General features: G+C 37.8%; 2 protein-coding genes across 4 annotated transcripts; one reads left to right on the top strand and one right to left on the bottom strand.

The window, feature by feature from the left end:
• Positions 1 to 75: 75 nt before the first annotated feature.
• On the top strand, positions 76 to 6344 carry LOC127647728 (interactor protein for cytohesin exchange factors 1). Of its 2 annotated transcripts, none has more exons than XR_007971093.1 (10): positions 76 to 149; positions 321 to 398; positions 663 to 695; positions 805 to 891; positions 4166 to 4263; positions 4350 to 4476; positions 4882 to 4986; positions 5105 to 5167; positions 5274 to 5339; positions 5497 to 5557. XR_007971093.1 is itself a non-coding variant. In XM_052132169.1 (10 exons), the coding sequence occupies exons 1-10, from the start codon at positions 81 to 83 to the stop codon at positions 5601 to 5603; spliced, it is 828 nt and encodes a 275-aa protein (XP_051988129.1). In that variant the 5' UTR covers positions 76 to 80; the 3' UTR covers positions 5604 to 6344. The 2 variants fall into 2 exon arrangements, 1 of the variants encoding a protein (XP_051988129.1); XM_052132169.1 differs by having other exon boundaries at positions 4355 to 4476; positions 5497 to 6344.
• A 479-nt stretch (positions 6345 to 6823) lies between these two features.
• c8h17orf75 (chromosome 8 C17orf75 homolog) lies at positions 6824 to 18213 on the bottom strand. Of its 2 annotated transcripts, XM_052132226.1 has the most exons (10): positions 17898 to 18213; positions 13320 to 13394; positions 12857 to 12982; positions 12467 to 12595; positions 12193 to 12250; positions 11931 to 12050; positions 10597 to 10661; positions 10366 to 10505; positions 10162 to 10265; positions 6825 to 9142 (listed from the first exon to the last, which is right to left on the bottom strand). In XM_052132226.1, exons 1-10 carry the CDS (start codon positions 18044 to 18046, stop codon positions 8924 to 8926), a joined length of 1185 nt encoding a protein of 394 aa, XP_051988186.1. In that variant the 5' UTR covers positions 18047 to 18213; the 3' UTR covers positions 6825 to 8923. The 2 variants fall into 2 exon arrangements, with proteins under 2 accessions (XP_051988187.1, XP_051988186.1); XM_052132227.1 differs by lacking the exon at positions 13320 to 13394 and having other exon boundaries at positions 6824 to 9142.
• Positions 18214 to 18584: the final 371 nt, after the last annotated feature.

The following is an 18584-nucleotide window of genomic DNA, read 5'->3' as shown; positions in this document are numbered from 1 at the left end:
GTTTCAGAAAAAGAGAAGTCATCATGTTGATTTGGGTATGGTGAAGTGTAAGCACTTACAGAATCAGATCTGAGATGAGCATGTCGACTGAAAGAGGGGTGCCAACCCCGCTCTGCCAGGGCTTTCTGAAGAAACGTAAAGACAAACTGGTATGGTCTAGTGTCTGTATTTTATTTGTGAGTGTATGTGAATGTAGTTGACTTTTGGATGGGTACATTATATTCTGCAATTATATTTTAGGATGCATACTAATTCAGTGATTAGATAATTGTAGAACTAAATTAAGCCTCTTTCTCAGTGATTCAATATATTTTCATTAGAAGCTTCGGTGGGTGACTTACTGGTTCAGACTTTACAACACAACGCTTTTTTTCTACACTAAGAAACATGGGAGTGCTGTAAGTATTTCATTTAATATAGTGAATTTTCTTTGGTTTATTAAAAAAAAAAAGTCTAATAATATTGAAAATATTTTTTAGAGATATTACTGAGATTATGTAATATACCTGTGGTGATATTAGACTTGCATTCATATGATTTTCCAATTGTTTCTAACTCATTCATCCGAACAACATTGTTTTGAAATGCTTTAGTTAAATGATTGCCATTTTGCAGAAGGCTCTTGTAGGTATTAATCCATTGTTCATTCTTACATTCAACAGTTAGACCTCAGAGGACATTATTACATATATGAGGTAAATTGCATTAATAATATTCAGCATAATTGTGTCATTGTTTGAATGCTAGAAAATTGATACTTTAGAGTTCCATTGCAATTTAAGAGTCTGCCACGTGGTTTAACAGGTTCAGTCTGTGCGTGAGGTGAGCGGACCGGAGAACAAACGCTATCTTTTTGAGATCACCATGAAAAACGGGAAGAAGAAAATGCTGGTGAGTTTCCAACTCTTGTTCAAGAGAGAGTCTGTGAACTGTGTTTGAGGATCTGGTCTACCACAAGCCACTACTAAATAATGGTTTTTTGTTGAAACTAAAGACCCTACAGAACAATGATGACTATTCCAAAAAGGAACATGGATTGCTCTTGTTATGACTCAAAGCAAGAAAAACTGCCTTTGTGCATGTCCTAATACACCAACAATATAATGTGTTCAAATGTACTGAAGCTGAATCTACTGATCATGTATTTTACCTCTTAGATTTAATCTTTTATTAGATAAACAAAAAGATTTGGGGTATTAAGTAGAAACACGTGACCGTTACACAACATCAACGTAATCTGATGACCAAACTTTCATTGTATCAACTACTAACTAATTACAGTGTGACAACCGTAAACATTAAATTCCTGGATTTGTAGTCACAATGTAATTTAGTGACATTGTCAGTTAGTAATCGTGTCATTGTGGCAACATAAGTGGATCAAAAGTTGTGTAAGGTCAAATGCCTTAAAGGGTTTTTCTTTATGGGGGTGAGATCATAAAAGTTTAAGCAGTTAAGCATAATAAAACCATCGGCCCATTTCCCAGTTTCGTGTTGCATGAAAACACCTTTAATGACGTTACACTTAATTATACGTGCTTACCTGCATGGGAATAATCCTATTATTCAGATACAAATCTCTTAAAGTCACCAGGCCTACTGGACCTTCCTCGAGCGGAATCCCGGCATGGGAGTCTGACACGTTTACAAGGAGGCTAGAAATGCCATGGCACTTACATTGGCATTATATTCATGTTGTTTAGTCAGAGGTGAACTGGCCCCCACAGTGAGCCTGGTTTCTCCCAAGATTATTTTTCTCCATTAACCAACATATTATGGAATTTTGTGTCCCTTGCCACAGTCGCCTTCAGCTTGCTCACTGGGGGTTCTAAATACAATTATTATTTAATTAATTTCTATACACATTTTGCAATCATATTTAATCAAACTACACTGTACAATGATCACTGCAAGACATTATAGATATTGCACAACTATCACGTACCAGCTGGCTACCATTTAATAAATGCGGGTTTCACGATTGTCGGTTGTCCAAAGTTTTCCTGACCAACCACTTAAAGGTGCCATAATGATTCTGATTGCCACCGTACGTTGTTCTGGTCTCCATAAGAAGCAATGTATGAAAACTACAGAAATGGGTGATCCAGATGGAGAACAAAAACCATTTTAAGTGTCAAATGGAGAATTGTAATTTTTTTGAAATAGTCATAATGGGCAAAAGTCTACCAGTGTTGATCGGTTTATTCTTACGCCGTTTATGACCATATACCGATAAAGGCACGCTGTTTAATGTGTTTACATGAACACATGCGTTGTCTGCTTATTAAGCTTAATCGGTGTAAGAAAGTGCATGTCTTTTCAAACATGTTACCAGAACACGCCCCCATCTTCCATTGACTGAACAAACAGATATACAGGTGAAACTCGAAAAAATTTGAATATCGTGCAAAAGTTCATTAATTTCAGTAATTCAACTTAAAAGGTGAAACTAATATATTATATAGACTCATTACAAGCAAAGTAAGATATTTCAAGCCTTTATTTGATATAATTTTGATGATTATGGCTTACAGCTTATGAAAACCCCAAATTCAGAATCTCAGAAAATTAGAATATTGTGAAAAGGTTCAGTATTGTAGGCTCAAAGTGTCACACTCTAATCAGCTAAACACCTGCAAAGGGTTCCTGAGCCTTTAAATGGTCTCTCAGTCTGGTTCAGTTGAATTCACAATCATGGGGAAGACTGCTGACCTGACAGTTGTGCAGAAAACCATCATTGACACCCTCCACAAGGAGGGAAAGCCTCAAAAGGTAATTGCAAAAGAAGTTGGATGTTCTCAAAGTTCTGTATCAAAGCACATTAATAGAAAGTTAAGTGGAAGGGAAAAGTGTGGAAGAAAAAGGTGCACAAGCAGCAGGGATGACCGTAGCCTGGAGAGGATTGTCAGGAAAAGGCCATTCAAATGTGTGGGGAGCTTCACAAGGAGTGGACTGAGGCTGGAGTTACTGCATCAAGAGCCACCACACACAGACGGGTCCTGGACATGGGCTTCAAATGTCAAACGTCTTACCTGGGCTAAAGAAAAAAAGAACTGGTCTGTTGCTCAGTGGTCCAAAGTCCTCTTTTCTGATGAGAGCAAATTTTGCATCTCATTTGGAAACCAAGGTCCCAGAGTCTGGAGGAAGAATGGAGAGGCACACAATCCAAGATGCTTGAAGTCCAGTGTGAAGTTTCCACAGACTGTGTTGGTTTGGGGAGCCATGTCATCGGCTGGTGTTGGTCCACTGTGCTTTATTAAGTCCACAGTCAACGCAGCCGTCTACTGGGACATTTTAGAGCACTTCATGCTTCCTTCAGCAGACAAGCTTTATGGAGATGCTGATTTCATTTTCCAGCAGGACTTTGCACCTGCCCACACTGCCAAAAGTACCAAAACCTGGTTCAATGACCATGGTATTACTGTGCTTGATTGGCCAGCAAACTCGCCTGACCTGAACCCCATAGAGAATCTATGGGGCATTGCCAAGAGAAAGATGAGAGGCATGAGACCAAACAATGCAGATGAGCTGAAGGCCGCTATTGAAGCATCTTGGTCTTCCATAACACCTCAGCAGTGCCACAGGCTGATAGCATCCATGCCACGCCGCATTGAGGCAGTAATTAATGCAAAAGGGGCCCAAACCAAGTACTGAGTACATATGCATGATTATACTTTTCAGAGGGCCGACATTTCTGTATTTAAAATCCTTTTTTTTTATTGATTTCATGTAATATTCTAATTTTCTGAGATTCTGAATTTGGGGTTTTCATAAGCTGTAAGCCATAATCATCAAAATTATATCAAATAAAGGCTTGAAATATCTTACTTTGCTTGTAATGAGTCTATATAATATATTAGTTTCACCTTTTAAGTTGAATTACTGAAATTAATGAACTTTTGCACGATATTCTAATTTTTCGAGTTTCACCTGTAGTCCCACCACAAACCAATGTTAACAGGCAATGATTAAATACTGCCACAGTGTTTACACTTTTAGAAGAAACCAACCTGCAAATGTTGCATTTAGTTTTCTATGCATATCGAGTTGGGATAGAACATATTTTAACAAAGAAAAAATCACATGCTTTACTCTTAAGTGTGGCCAATTAAAGTATTCTCTAGTATGTAGCTGTCTATCCCTGATTTTTAATTGGGTTGAACAGGCTGCAGATTCAGCTAATGTCAGACAGGTGTGGATGAACCAGCTGTGGAAAGCCATGCTGCTCAACGGACCTGACAGAACTAGACGTGTCACTAATGGGTACCACTGCTCTACATGACACTTTATACCACTGGTCATTTCTGCATGAGATTCATAATGTTCTGAATGATTTTTGTGTGATTGAGTTTAGGGAGCAGGTGTCACCTGCATCTCGGTCTAGCCTCTGTGAAAGCTCATATACTGAGACCAGCAGTACTGCAATGGACAGTCGATGCCTCTCTTTTGATCAAGAGTCATTCCAGTCCTTTGCTGGTAAGTCCAGCACTTCTCCAATTCCACTTCCAACAGCATACTTGCCACCTATTGATTTCTAATGCTTTTCTGTTATACTTTTAAATGAACTAAGTCTAATAATCAAATTTTTCTGTTTATTGAGGATGTGTCATGACACATCTAAATGGCTTCATCATTAGGATAGGACTGCTTCAATGACTGGAGTCTTCATTCCTGAGAGTTCATCATTATAAACAAATTAACAAAAAGATCTATTAATTTTTTTAGTGTAAGAAAAAATAAAATCTCCACCATTCAACCACTTAGGAAGCCACTTCATCCAGATGCCCTAAGGCACAATAAAACCATTTTTGTATTAAAACACAATTCCATAACACATTTATGATGCTCATAGCTTTTTGTTGCTTTACTGACCGTCCTCAGGTGCTGATGACACACAAAGTCCGCAAACAAACAGTAAAATGGAGCAGAGTTCAGAGGAGGATGTACTGCCAGACTTTGCCTGTGATATTCTTCCACCATCAAAATGTCTGCATAGTGATCTTTTTCACTCATGCTTTTCCTATATGATGTATTATATTGATATTTTTTACTCCTGATAATTTATTGAAAATGATTTCTAATTATTGATGATAATTGGTTGCAGCCACTGAAGAAGCTGTCTATGACACCCCCCCTTCCAAATGGCCAGCCAGTGAGGGTGAGCATGGTAAGTCGGCTCCCTTTTCTCATGAGATTATTATTTACAATATAGATTACTCTATAGACTCATAAATATTCACCTCTGTGTGCTGTGATTATTCCTTCTCATACAGTGGTAACTGATAGCATCTATGATGTGCCAAACTCCATAATTAGAAAAATGACTGATCATACAATTGGTGAGCTGTTCAAAATGGCTTTCGGTGGGTTTTTCATGTCTTGATTTGTCCAGTGTCTTGTGAAGTTGGGTCTAATCAAGTTAACTTGTTTGAGAATGAAAACGAAATGTACAACAGTCCCCAGCAGCGAATGTGTGTGATCTGTTTGCTTTTGCAGAATTTCACAGCAGTAGTGGGAGGCCTGAGAGTGGTGGTCTTTTGAGTGACATGATAGCCTGTTTGGGCAGTGAATCTGCTACCTGGGTCAAAACTGCTCCACTGTGAACCATTTGTGATCCTCAATGACATGAGTCACTTTGAGCAAGATTAAGATAAGTTTTTTATTATTTTGTTTTCTGTTTTGCATCCACACTGTCATCACTTATGTTGAACAATGGACAAATATGTTCATTGTGCAGTGTTTAATAAATAATAGGGAGTGGTGGTGGTGTAGTGGGCTAAAGCACATAACTGTCAATCATAAGGTCCATGATTCGATCCCCACAGCCACCACCATTGTGTCCTTGAGCAAGGCACTTAACTCCAGGTTGCTCTGGGGGGATTGTCCCTGTAATAAGTGCACTGTAAGTCGCTTTGGATAAAAGTGTCTGCCAAATGCATAAATGTAAATAATAAAAAAAGCTGTTCTGTATCTTCTAAACTAAATAGGGAAGTGTCAATGTCAGTTTTCCTCGGTCCTATATACTCATTGTAAATACATTTTTGAAAATCAATGAACGTTTCAAAATTATGACAGATGACAAAACTATACACCGATTATTCATGGTCTAGTGACCATTTGGAAGCAGAAGAATTGTTCTGCCCCATTTTAACCACTTCCTGTGATAAATAAAGGGGCCAAAAAAGCAAGGGAGATCCAAATGACAGTTGGTTTTCTCATTTAATTTGCATGTTCGGGAAACAGAAAATCTGGAGAAAGCTATTGATCATTTGAAGGTAGCTTACACCCGTTTTGTAGATGATGCCTTTGTCGCTCAACAACTTGCATGACTGCTTTATGTTTTAGAAAGCACAGACCTGGGCTGAAATGGCAAATCTCATCTACCACAGCACACATACATACTTGACACATTGGGATGTGTGCAAAAAGTGGTTCTATGACCAACATGATTCCATATGCAAGAAATACCCAATTAATCCAGAGGAAGTCATTGAAATTATTGATACTGCTCTTTAGTAATTGTTGCTTTTAGAGACTCTGAAAAATGTCCTCAGTCACTGACAGTCTGCTTGAATAATTCCTATTTCTGAGAAGTTGATATTGGATGTCGATTGCTTGAACTTCTGTTATATGTAGATATTTTTGCTACCAAAGAGGGGAAGTCTGAGTTGATGGATTACCTGCTTGCTTACACATACCGGAGGTAGTACACAAACCGTGGCATAAGTTTCATGGCCTTTTGAAAGGACTGAAAGGTAGCATTAGAATTGCCTTGGAATGTATTTGTGAGGATCTAGCTCACTTTCACACTTTTTGAGGAAGTTCTGAGGAAGAGGAGCTGGATGAAGGAGAGCCTGAAAAGGTAAATAATCTAAGAAAATGGCTCATCGGGAAAAGTGTATGCCAAGTTATTCTGTGGTGCCATTTAAGAGGATGAGGTAGTTGATAATGATATAGTTCCCCTTCCATGAGCACCCTACCCCACCCTTTCTTTTTCTTTTTTTTTTTTTGGAGAAACAAAAAGCTACAGAAAAACTTGACCTTTTCCCAAGTGACCTGAAAAATGATCTTGACTGGACCGAGCTCATTAACTCATTAAAATGTTACCTTCTACCTAGGCTTTTCTCTTCATGGAGTTGTAGACTTTGATATCAAAGTTTCAGAGTGAAATTGCAGGGATTGAATGCAGATATGAGTTTACCAAAATGCACCACCATAGGAAAATGAATATGACATACAAGTCATTGCAACGGAGAGCCGTGATATGTGCATCAGACTTTTGGAGTTGTATATTAACAATTTTGAACATTTTCACAATTGTGATGATCCGCATAATATTTTGATGAACTAAGATTTTAAAAAGTTTAAGTGGACTAGTTTGATGGAATTGTATTGAATAATAATGAAATATTTTGTAACATTTTTGTGCATTGATAGGCATTGTATTTTTGCAATGTATGATTGCAAGGAATGACAAACGTTTTGTACAGCAATTGTTTTAAATGAATCATGCTATTGCCTAATCATATATTTAACATTTTAAATGTGTGGCTATATGGCCTTATGCCAAAAAATCAAGAGAACTATTGTTATACAAATATGCTTCATATAAATGTGCATATACTGTATATAAAGAGCTCAATTTCATGGGGACAAAATACAGTAACTCGATCCACAGTGTTGTACACTTCTTTAATTCTTTCAAGTTCCGACAAAATGAAATGTTGCTGGCACAAATTAAGGTATAGTCATACCAAATTTGAACAAGTGAGGAGTTTCAGGAGCCACACAATTCTAATATAATTAAACACACTGACGTATTTTACAACTTGAGCAATATATACAAAAACTGGTCTGTTGTGTTTTTTAACAAAACACACTATTATACTTCATTTCTTAGCATTCATAACATTTACATCTAATTTCTGTATTAAAATTAATTTTGTATTACAAGATTAGTGATTCTAAATTCTTGCCTGTCTTTGGTAAGAAAAACTGTAAAATTGCCACTGAGAAAAATGAAAGGAATTATGTCAAAACTTCTCAAAAAATACTTAAATCATAGACCTAAATCAAACATCAAGAAGTATTTAAATATGAATAAATTAAGCACTTTCAGACACAAAAGAAGAAAAAGAAGAGCATGACAATAAGTGTAATTCCCACTGGACTCTTGTTATTTTTGTTATATAATTTTGATGAGCTAACATGTTATTGGCTTGTGAATAGCTTCAGTATTACATGATCAGCTTCCTTCTTCAGCATTACAAACCATTAATGTACAGAACTGTCTGGTTACCACTTAGTTTAACATTGCACAAGACAATGGCTAAAACACAGCTGAGACTACATAATAGAATCAGGTTTCACATATAAACAGTATAGTGTTAATATATACAAATGGGATTAAATAAAGCTGGATCATGTAATATTTACATTTATAATTTATAATAATAATCAGTTAAAGCATCCAAAATCGACATACAGCAGCATATCACAGAAAAGTCATTTTTGATCTTTGATGTTGAACCTCAGTAACACACACAAAGATGTACTATATTTTGTGTTAAGATAGATGAAGTTGGCCAAAATGCAGATCTATGACCACACTGATATGATTATGAGGGCTGGATAGCAATTCAGGGGGATATGCATACAAAGGTATTTATTCAAATCCGGTCCTGTAGGGCCACCATTAATGCAGAGTTTAGCTCCAACCCTATTCAAACACACCTGAACTATTTAATTAAAGTCTTCAGCATTAATTTAAAATTACATGTAGGTGTGTAAGAGCAGGGCTGGACCTAAACTCTGCAGCAAAGTGGCCCTCCAGTACCGGATTTGAATAGCACTAGCTTACAAGGTGATCAGAGGCTTACCAGGTGAATGTATGAAACCTTGTGGCCCCCTGCAGGCAGAGGTGTCAGTACAGTGTGTCTTGTGCCTGCTCACCGAGGAACTCCTCCAGCACATTTATGATTCCACAGGCCTCGGGAAGGCTGCTGTGCTCAGCATGCGCGTTTTGCAGCAGCACATCTCCATTTCCACAGCTCTGCAGGAACAGACAGCAGCGGTACAGAGCGTAGTGGCTCATCTCTGCCTGACGGATGAAACGCTTCAGGTTGTTCATGTCCTGAATGGCCTGTATAGAGAAAGAAGATAACTGTAATGATGCCACATAGTCCAGGTCTTAGTAAGGTCCAACGAGTCAGTTCATAATTTTGTCATTTCTGAATATGATCACTCTTACGAAGGTCTAGAAATCACAATTTTACATTTTCCTAATATTTCCATGTCCATGGAATTTTTCATTTAATTTGCTCTAAACAATCATTCTGGGCTGGCAAATCTTGTAGTGTCTACTGTTGTGCTGCTTTCATTTAGGCCATACCAATTAAATACACTGTAAAAATTTAATTGTATTTTATTTTAGACCAACAATATCCCCCCAAATTTTGTCCCAACTAGTCTAACAGAGTTGTCCTAACAAACAATTTCATACTGAACAACGTTGCTGATTTGCGTGTTCTCACTTCCCAGCATGCATTGCAACATTAATAAATTATGTGGTTAGTGTTATAGGTTTATTTTTGCTGTTTGCTGATTTTATGCTGTTTTTGTTGGTTTTTGCCACTGCTAGTCAATTGTTGTGTGGTGATCCTAGAAACTTATCTTTTAACTTTTTTATGAATAGCTAAGTAGATTCTGAAGCAGCTCTAGAACCATTAGCCCTAGAGTGCCATAGCAACAATTCTCCCTCAGGTTTGTTGATTGTCACTGTTATTGAGGTTTGTGTGTTAAGGATTGAGCTTTTTTGTGTGTCTATGTCATATACAATTGTATGTACTTACTTGCCTTGCAAGATATACCTCTCTCTTTAGAGGCAAAGACTGCATGTTAACTCCATAAAAATTTGGCACCCATTCACCTGCATTGTATGGACCCACAGAGCTGAGTAATTCTTCTAAAAATCTTAATTTGTGTTCGGCAGGTGAAAGAAAGTACACATCTGGGATGGCACGAGGGTGAGGAAATGATGAGAGAATTTTCAATTTGGTGAACGAACACTTTAAACATATGGGTTACCAGTAACGCCATACGATTACTAAAGTATTATTTGGGAACCACATTACTATTATGCACAAGCAAAACAATACTTACCTTAAGTTTAAAGTTCTCAAGGATCTGACGGAGGAGGAAAGGGTTAAAGCGCTCAGTAGCATTGAGGAAGGCCTGAATCCAGTCATCACAGAACCGGTTACTGACTGCAATCGTCACAGTACCATTTCAACATAAAGTTATCATAACAATGTGTTTATTAAAGGAGAATAACAGTGGATTTAGTAGTGAGGTGATGATGTTGACCTGCATTAGTGAGTGTGGGTGGACTGGTGGAGCAGTCGATGATCAGATTGGTGTGCGAGTCCTCAGAGATGGCCTTACACAGCGATGCAGTGGTTGTGTTTTCCTGGACTAGACCCTGGAGACTGGCTGCTTTGATAAATCTAAGAGAGACAATTGCCATTATAACTGCAATGGATGTCACACTGAAATACAATTAGTAAGGTTATGAGGAGAAAATCCTATTTTGCTCACCTTGCTACATCTGTTTTTGTTTTCTCATCCGCCTCTGTGACTTCTACAAGTTTGTGACTCAGAGCCTGCAGCAGAGAACTGCTTATTAGTGATCCATTCTTATGCTACACTCATTTATCATGCTGACAAAATAGGCTGGCCATCAACGGTTAAATGGATAGTTCACCCAAAAATGAAAATACTGTCATCATTCACTCTCTTTCATGTGGTTCGTGGCTATACAAATAAAAATGACTTGACTTAAGGTAGAATAACAGCCTACATCACCATTCACTTTTGTTGCATAATTTTGACATACAATGAAAGTGAATGGTGACTAAAGCCTAATTTATACTTTGGAAGAAGCCAAACTTTTTTCTCCTGGATGAACTAAAGCACCCTAGGCGAACGAAACCTGCATTTATACTACACACAATGTTGTTTGAAAATTAGTTTGTTTAGGGTTTTTTAATGTACTGTTTCAGCGACAAGTAAAGCCAATAATGCAGGTTTTTCTCTCCGAGGACAGCCTATTTTAGCGCTGTGTCGCTTCTTTGCTTTATCAAACTTGTCACGGACCCAGGTATGGATTACTAACCGGGCCAATGGAGCCAGTGCCCAGGGGCCCTTGACTTCCCGGGGGACAATGAACAAAGACAATGGTCAACAATGAAAACTAACCCAATTTATAGTCCGTTCCTGCACGGCCAATTTCACTTTTTAAAACTCCAATCTCTATCTACTCATTTGTGATGGCCACTCATTCTTTGTAGAATTACTGTTGCAAATCATGTAAAAAAAAAAAAGGATGCTTCAGCAAAATCTCTGAGAGACGGCTTCAAAGTTATTCATTTTAACGGCAGTAAGCAGGCACACTCGATTGTAAATAAAAAGCGTTATGTCCAAACCACACCCACAAATAGTTTTAACCAATCATCAGCGCTCTTAGACCAGCCGAGTTCTCTAGGTCAAGAATTTCAGCGATGCACGCAAACAGGAGAAATCTCACCAAACGAACACATTGGCAGAACAAAAATGTCACTGCATTTAGTCATCATTAGTAGGCGAACTAAGCGAAGCATGTTCGCCCAGTAATTATAATTTAGCCTTTAGGCTGTCATTCTTTCTAACATCTCCATTTGAGTTCCACTGAAGAAAGTAAGTAATTTGGGTTGAATTTTCATTTTTTGGTGATCTATCCATTCAACTGCATAAGGATGTGATTCTGAAAAACGTCTGGGATGGAAGTTTGCAAACCCTGTTCTCCAGTGTCCACACAGCATAATTTGTCTATATTTTGTTACCAGAAGAAAGTCTAAAGAATTCTTATGGTATAGACAACAGTGGTTTCTTACAGCATGTAGAAGGTACCCCAGGTTTGCCTGCAACAGTTGAACAACTCTGTGAATATGCATTACTGACTCTTCATACCAGCAGTTGAGGTAGGGCCTGACGTACGTCTCCAAATTCTGCATCTGTGACCAGAAATTACCAAATTGTATCAGCACATAGAAATCCAATAATCAGAGGCAGTGTGCAAGTAAATATTGACTAAGATTAATATTTAGGTAACAATGTATGTTATTTGTTTATACATTGTTTAAAAAATGATCTCACCTCTGGGGTCAAACTACCCTGCAGACCCTGAACATACTTGTCCAGCTCAATTCTGAATGTTTGTAGGGTTAAGGGGGAAAGAAGTATGCTTTTTTAAAATGATAAACCTTACGAAGAGAGCATAGTGTAGTGGTAAACTACTCTTACCTGTTTAAACACAATGGTAAAACTATTAAATTGTTGTTTCTTGTGGAATTCTTGTAGAGTCATATTTCAATTTCACTTTATTGCTCAGTGCACAATGTTGTAGTTGTCATTTCTGATTTAAGGATATAGATTCAGGCCCTTCTCTGATTCTCCAAGGAGACACACCACCCAGCCGTTGCCATCAGCCTCAATCTGTTCAGGGGATTTCTCCTGGTCCAGCAGACAGCAGTAACAGCCCACCGCTTGCTCAGGAACACTTGAACACAGAAAAAAAGAAAACAAAACAGTGAATTGGCCAGAAAAGTGACTAAAAACAAAGAAGAAGAAATTGATGATATTAACAAAATATGTGATATTAATCTAATCTTAATTGGGAACACAACAATGGAGAATGGATTCTGATCTTTTGCCCAAACCAGTGTCAGATTTGGGCTAAAGAATAATAAACAATGAGTGACCCAAATGTATTTGAGTGGCAAAATTAATACTGAAAATATTGAAAACGCTAATTGGGTACCTTAGTTCCACAGTGGCAATGTTACCCATACCACCAAGCAGAGCACCCTTGCTCAACCTGCGAGAGATATAGCTTCGCAGTTCTGGCTCCGCCTCTGATGGTAAACTTGTGTCCAATAGGGTGAGACTTTAAGAGTGGAAAATATCTATGTTACAAAGCAGATCATTCATGATACTAACAAGTAACAAACAAACAGCAACAAAGTGAGCAGGCAGACAGATAAGCAGTTAATGAAGCAATGATGTTCACTGAATCAACAGCAACACCTAACAGAGATTAATAAAAGACAGCATTCAGCTCAGTGGTAATGGATGACATGAACAAGATCAGATGATGAAAAGTCAAAGTTAGATATTTGATTGAAGCCATGATTTTTCCCCCAGCACGCAGAGCAAATCACAACACCCAAAGACGAAAGTCACGGGACTGCAATGACTGAGTGATGATGAAGGACCCTCTTTACCTAAAGTCATCCTGACTTGTAGTGGAGTCTGATCTCCTCTGGCTCCAGGCCACACTCTCTCCAGAAGCATCAGATCTGGGTAGTTTAATAATGCGTTTAATATTTTAATGAGTGTTCATTTAGCAAAAATCATCTCCTGGGGTTCTTACTGACCTACAGCCATGGCCAGAAGTATTGGCAGTGACATCAATTTTGTGTTTTGCAAAGTTTGCTGCTTCAGTATTTGTAGATTATTTTCACATATTTCTATGGCATACTGGAAAACAATGATAAGTGTTTCAAGAGTTCTAAAAGCTTTTATTTGGTAAAAACATTCAATTTATGCAAAGAGTCAATATTTACAGTGTTGACCCTTGTTTTTCATAACCTCTGCAATTCAATCTGGCATGCTGGACATCATCTTCTGGGCCAAATCCTGACTGATGGCAATCCATTCTTGACTTAATAGTGCTCAGAGTGTGGACTGCTTGTCCACACGCCTTTTGAGGATTGACAACAGATTCTCTATGGGATTAAGATCCCATTTGAAAATTTCAAATGTAATGATCTCTGAGCCTTCATTATTGCTCTTGCCTTGTGACATGGTGCTCCATCATGCTGGAAAATGCACAGATCATCGCCAAATTGCTCCTGGATTGTTGGGAGAACTTGCTCTTGCAGGACGTTTTGATACCATTCTTTATTAATGGCAGTGTTTTTGGGCAGAACTGTAAAAGAGCCCACTCCCTTGGATGAAAAGCAACGCCACACATGGATGGTCTCAGGATGCTTCACAGTTGGCGCAACACAGGACTCATGGTAGCGTTCACCTTTTCTTCTCCAGACTATCGATTTTCCAGATGTCCCAAACAGTCGGAAGGGGGCTTCATCAGAGAAAATAACTTTGCTCCAGTCTTCTGCTGTCCAATCTTTGTACTTACTGCAGAATTTCAGTCTGTCCTTGGATGTTTTTGTTGGAGAGAAGTGGCTTCTTTGCTGCCCTTCTTGACACCAGGCCATTGTCCAAAAGTCTTCACCTCACTGTGCGTGCAGATGCACTCACACCAACCTGCAGCCAGTATTGAGGAAGCTCTGCACTGGTGGTAACACGATTCCATAGCTGACACCTCAGGAGAAGACAGTCCTGGCACTTGCTGGACACTCTGGGACGTCCTGAAGCCTTCTTCACTGCAGTTGAACCTCCCTCCTTGAAGTTCATGTTGATCCGGTAAATTGTTCTTTCAGGTGCAATATTCTTTGCAGCAATTTCCTTGTATATGTGGCCATTTTGATGCAAAGCGATGATGGCTGCACGTCTTTCTTTAGAGGTAACCATTACGAACAAGAACACAATGATTGGAAGCACTTCTTTCCTCCTTCTATAGCAATCAGTCTGCTCTTATAATCCAATCAGAGTGATAGTGATTTCACCTGACAAGTACTCGTTCACACTTTCCCAGGAGCTGCTGATATGATTAGGGAAATGATGTTAGCTGGTAATTTTGTGCCAGGGCCAAAAAACAATGAAATTTGGGTTTTTGTTATAAAGTAAATTTTTTTGGTAAATTAAGCTTTTTGCAATTATTTAAAATGCATCTGATCACTCTGCACAACAATCTAGAAACAATGTGAATCAACACCACAACAACTGAGGCAGAAAACTTTGCGAAACACAAGATTTATGTCACTGCCAATACTTTGGCCATGGCTGTAGATGGTCATTTATGATATTTCCAAAGAATGCTATGCATTATGAAGATTACATAGTGTTCATACACCGTACATGTTAGGGCAGGAAAAACTATTTGTTTACAAATCGCAATTCTTGAGCCAAACGATTTTAAAACCGTCTCCCTGATGAATTTTTTTATAATTTTTTTTTAAATAAAAAATGTTTCACATTAAAAGGTTTTCTCTCTGAGAAGTTTTGTCCCTTTAATTCTTTACATTTAGTCCTTTAATGCACCACTGCTGTGATCAATGTTCCTGTTCTGCATAATCCTGAAGTTCCACTGTCAGTCATTTGGGAGCAGTTCATAATAATAGTGTTGTCTATGAGAACATTCCTCAGACTCTCAGTCTCAGGATGCATATGTAAATAACAAGCAATGACATTTCGACTACAGGTGAATTGTCACGTGTCATAATTCAGTAAATCCCCAGAAATGGTTTAGCCTCCATTTATGTTGCAAAATTATTGATTATGATAACAGTAATAGGCTATGTTATATATATTCTAAAATAACAAAATTAGTTTGACTAGTTAAAATTATATATTGTATATATTTGTTGAATACAAACGGATATAATGCAGCCTTATGTGTTCTTTTGCTAGTCACTTAGCTTAGACAACGCACTGACAAGTCGATTGGTAGTTTTAAATTTGTAGTTTTGCACATCCCTACCTTTTACCTGAAAAATTATATATTACAGTGTGAACAAACTGTCATTTCAGACACAATTGTTCTTCAATAGACATTTTTTTCTGAGAAAAGGAGTTATTTATTTTTCTCTTTAAATAAAATATATTTATTATCTTTTAAAGAAATGTTTATATCAAAACAAAAAATCCCAATACTTACAGAATCATAATATCACAATACATATTGAATCGGCTAGGAAATATCATTGTAATATCGAATCGGGAAGTCTGTGGCAATTCCCAGCCCTATGATTCATTAGAGAGAAATTAATATCAAATCAAAACTTAATTTATTTGTACCATTACAACAAAAACACCTTCATCATCAAAAATAAATAAACTATGATTGGTTATTTGTAACAGCAATATTGTTATGTTTTCTTATTATTGTTTTCTATGGCACCCTTTGAGGACAGGGAGGGAATTTCCCCCCAAAATAGTTCTGCATTCCCACGCAATAGTTTGCGCTTACGATAAGTTCCTCGCAATATCTTTATCCATCCCTTACGGAAATTAACCATGATATTCCAGTTAGTCCATATAGTGGAACTATAGTATTTGTAGTAAAACCATAACCAACATTTACCATAGTTTTACTTCAGTGACCATATTACCCATGATATTCACATTAAAACCATAGTAATAATCCAGGAAAACCAAAACTATGGTAATAAAAAATATATTAACTCTGCCAAAAAACATGGTTTCTCCAGTTGGACTATTATGTCACCATGATTAATTTGTAGTACATGTACCTTGTTTTTCTCTCTTTTTTTTTTTTTAAACCGTTACAAACACACACATACACAAGAAATATTTTCATGGTTTTAACTACATTAAAACTGCAGTAACCATGACAATAATAACCCTTTTGTGGCAAGAATGGTTTTAAAAAAACATGATACATAATACAAATTAACCCTTAAAGTTTAATACATACCTAACTCGGGTCTTTGGTAACCAGGGACCTCATTCCACCCCCTGTACCTTTTTAATTATGCCCACACCTCTCTACTGATTAGTGTAACAAAACAAAAACAAAAAAAAAGCTAACTTGGGTAAAATAAATATATATATATATCTGCTTACTTACCAAAAGTGAATAAGCTGATTAAAGACCCGAGATATGAAATAGCTTGTTTTTTTTGTGATTCCATAAATCATATTATGTATTATTATTTCATATCTACATCACAAGTCACAAGTGTGACGGGAGCCAGCAGGTACATGATAGCTGTGCGGTATACTCCCCTGGCCCCGCCTCCTGACGCGGGTTTGAATCCCGCTCGGAGCAGGTCGAGCAGGACCGTTTACCAGGGCCATAGCAAGGTAATCTGGGACCCCTGACTGTATATTGCTCTGGGCCCCTTTCCTATTAAAAAATACATTTTTGATTTTTTTTTTGTGGGGCCCCCTGTACTTTTGGGCCCCTAGAATCATTACCATCTTTCACCCCACTAGCTATGGTCCTGGCGGTTACATAAGTTTATTATCACAGGATAAATATTTCTTTATTTATTAAGACAAATTAGTATTATGTTCATACAAATGACTACATCAAGTTGATTTTCTGGGACAGTGGTGAATTATCCCATATGCATGTTCACATCCATATTATACATGTTATTTCTTACTCAAGGTAGTGCGGATGTTCCATTAATTAACTTGGTTTAATTTTGACATTGCTATTTGACTAAGAAGCAACGACCCAAGGTTTGCATTCATGCATTTAAGGGTTAACCATGGTGTTTCTGTAGTAAACTATGAACTATGTTTTTGGCAGAATGATTATGATTTTAGTAACAGTTTATCTCCTCTATTATTACTATGGTTTAAATACGGAAATCATGGTTAAAATATATGGCTACTATAGTAAAACATTTTGTGGGTATGATTTTACAACAACTATCATGGATGAATTATTACAGAAATATAGTATTAGAAAATCAATTCCATTTCCCTTCATGCAACTGCAAGTTTAATTCATTTGAGGCTGGGAAACGTACATTGTTACGTGAATTTTTACTAAACCACGCAAGAGGTTATCCAGGCCCGAAAATACATGCAAAAAAACCTCACATATTCTGTAATCTGAGGTACGAAAAATCTCCAAAATAACCAGCATCTGCAAAACCCCCCAAGCCTCCTTAGCATAGCGTTATCTTAAAACACTGTACCTTGTGCTCTGGTAGTAATATATGGCATAGTAACTGTTAATCTGCTGTATTTTCTGGCTATATCCGGCGAATTCTTCGTTGTCGAAGTCTATATCCCTTTCATCCACGTCTATGGACTCCTGAAAGGAAGAGGTCTGGGATGTAAACATCTCTGCAAAGCCAATTGAAGACTAGCGACGCTGATGTCTGCTCCGGATTGTGTGCTTATCCGATAACCAATAAATTTCAAGTATCCGTTAAAATGTCAACCCACTGCAGTTTAGGCTATTTTGTTATAATATAAAATCCCAGTTGTTGATATGTGGGTCATGCAGTATGACACGATACTGCGCATGCGCTCTAGTCTTTCACGTAAGCGCGCGAAACAGATCTGCAGCTTCACGCCTGATACACGCGCTACTGTGCTACTGTATTGTTTATATCGACATATCTGTTCCACATGCCGTCAAACGTGGAGATAAAAGCTGTTTTGCGTAACATGCGTTACCTGACGCAGCGTGCAAAGGAGCTGAGCGGTTCAGAAGGGACATTGATCCGCCAGCAGGACACGTTTTTTAAGATCCCTACAGGACGCCTAAAACTCAGGGACTTCCAGGATGGGACAGGGCAGTTAATATTCTATGAGAGGCCGGACACAGAGGGACCCAAGCTGTCAAACTATTCCATAACCCCTACCAACGATCCACA

The sequence above is a fragment of the Xyrauchen texanus genome, chromosome 8 (assembly GCF_025860055.1).
Source record: "Xyrauchen texanus isolate HMW12.3.18 chromosome 8, RBS_HiC_50CHRs, whole genome shotgun sequence".
Classification (NCBI taxonomy): Eukaryota; Metazoa; Chordata; class Actinopteri; order Cypriniformes; family Catostomidae; genus Xyrauchen; species Xyrauchen texanus.
Note: the sequence above shows the minus strand (reverse complement) of the source record. Positions and strands in the feature narration are given on the sequence as shown.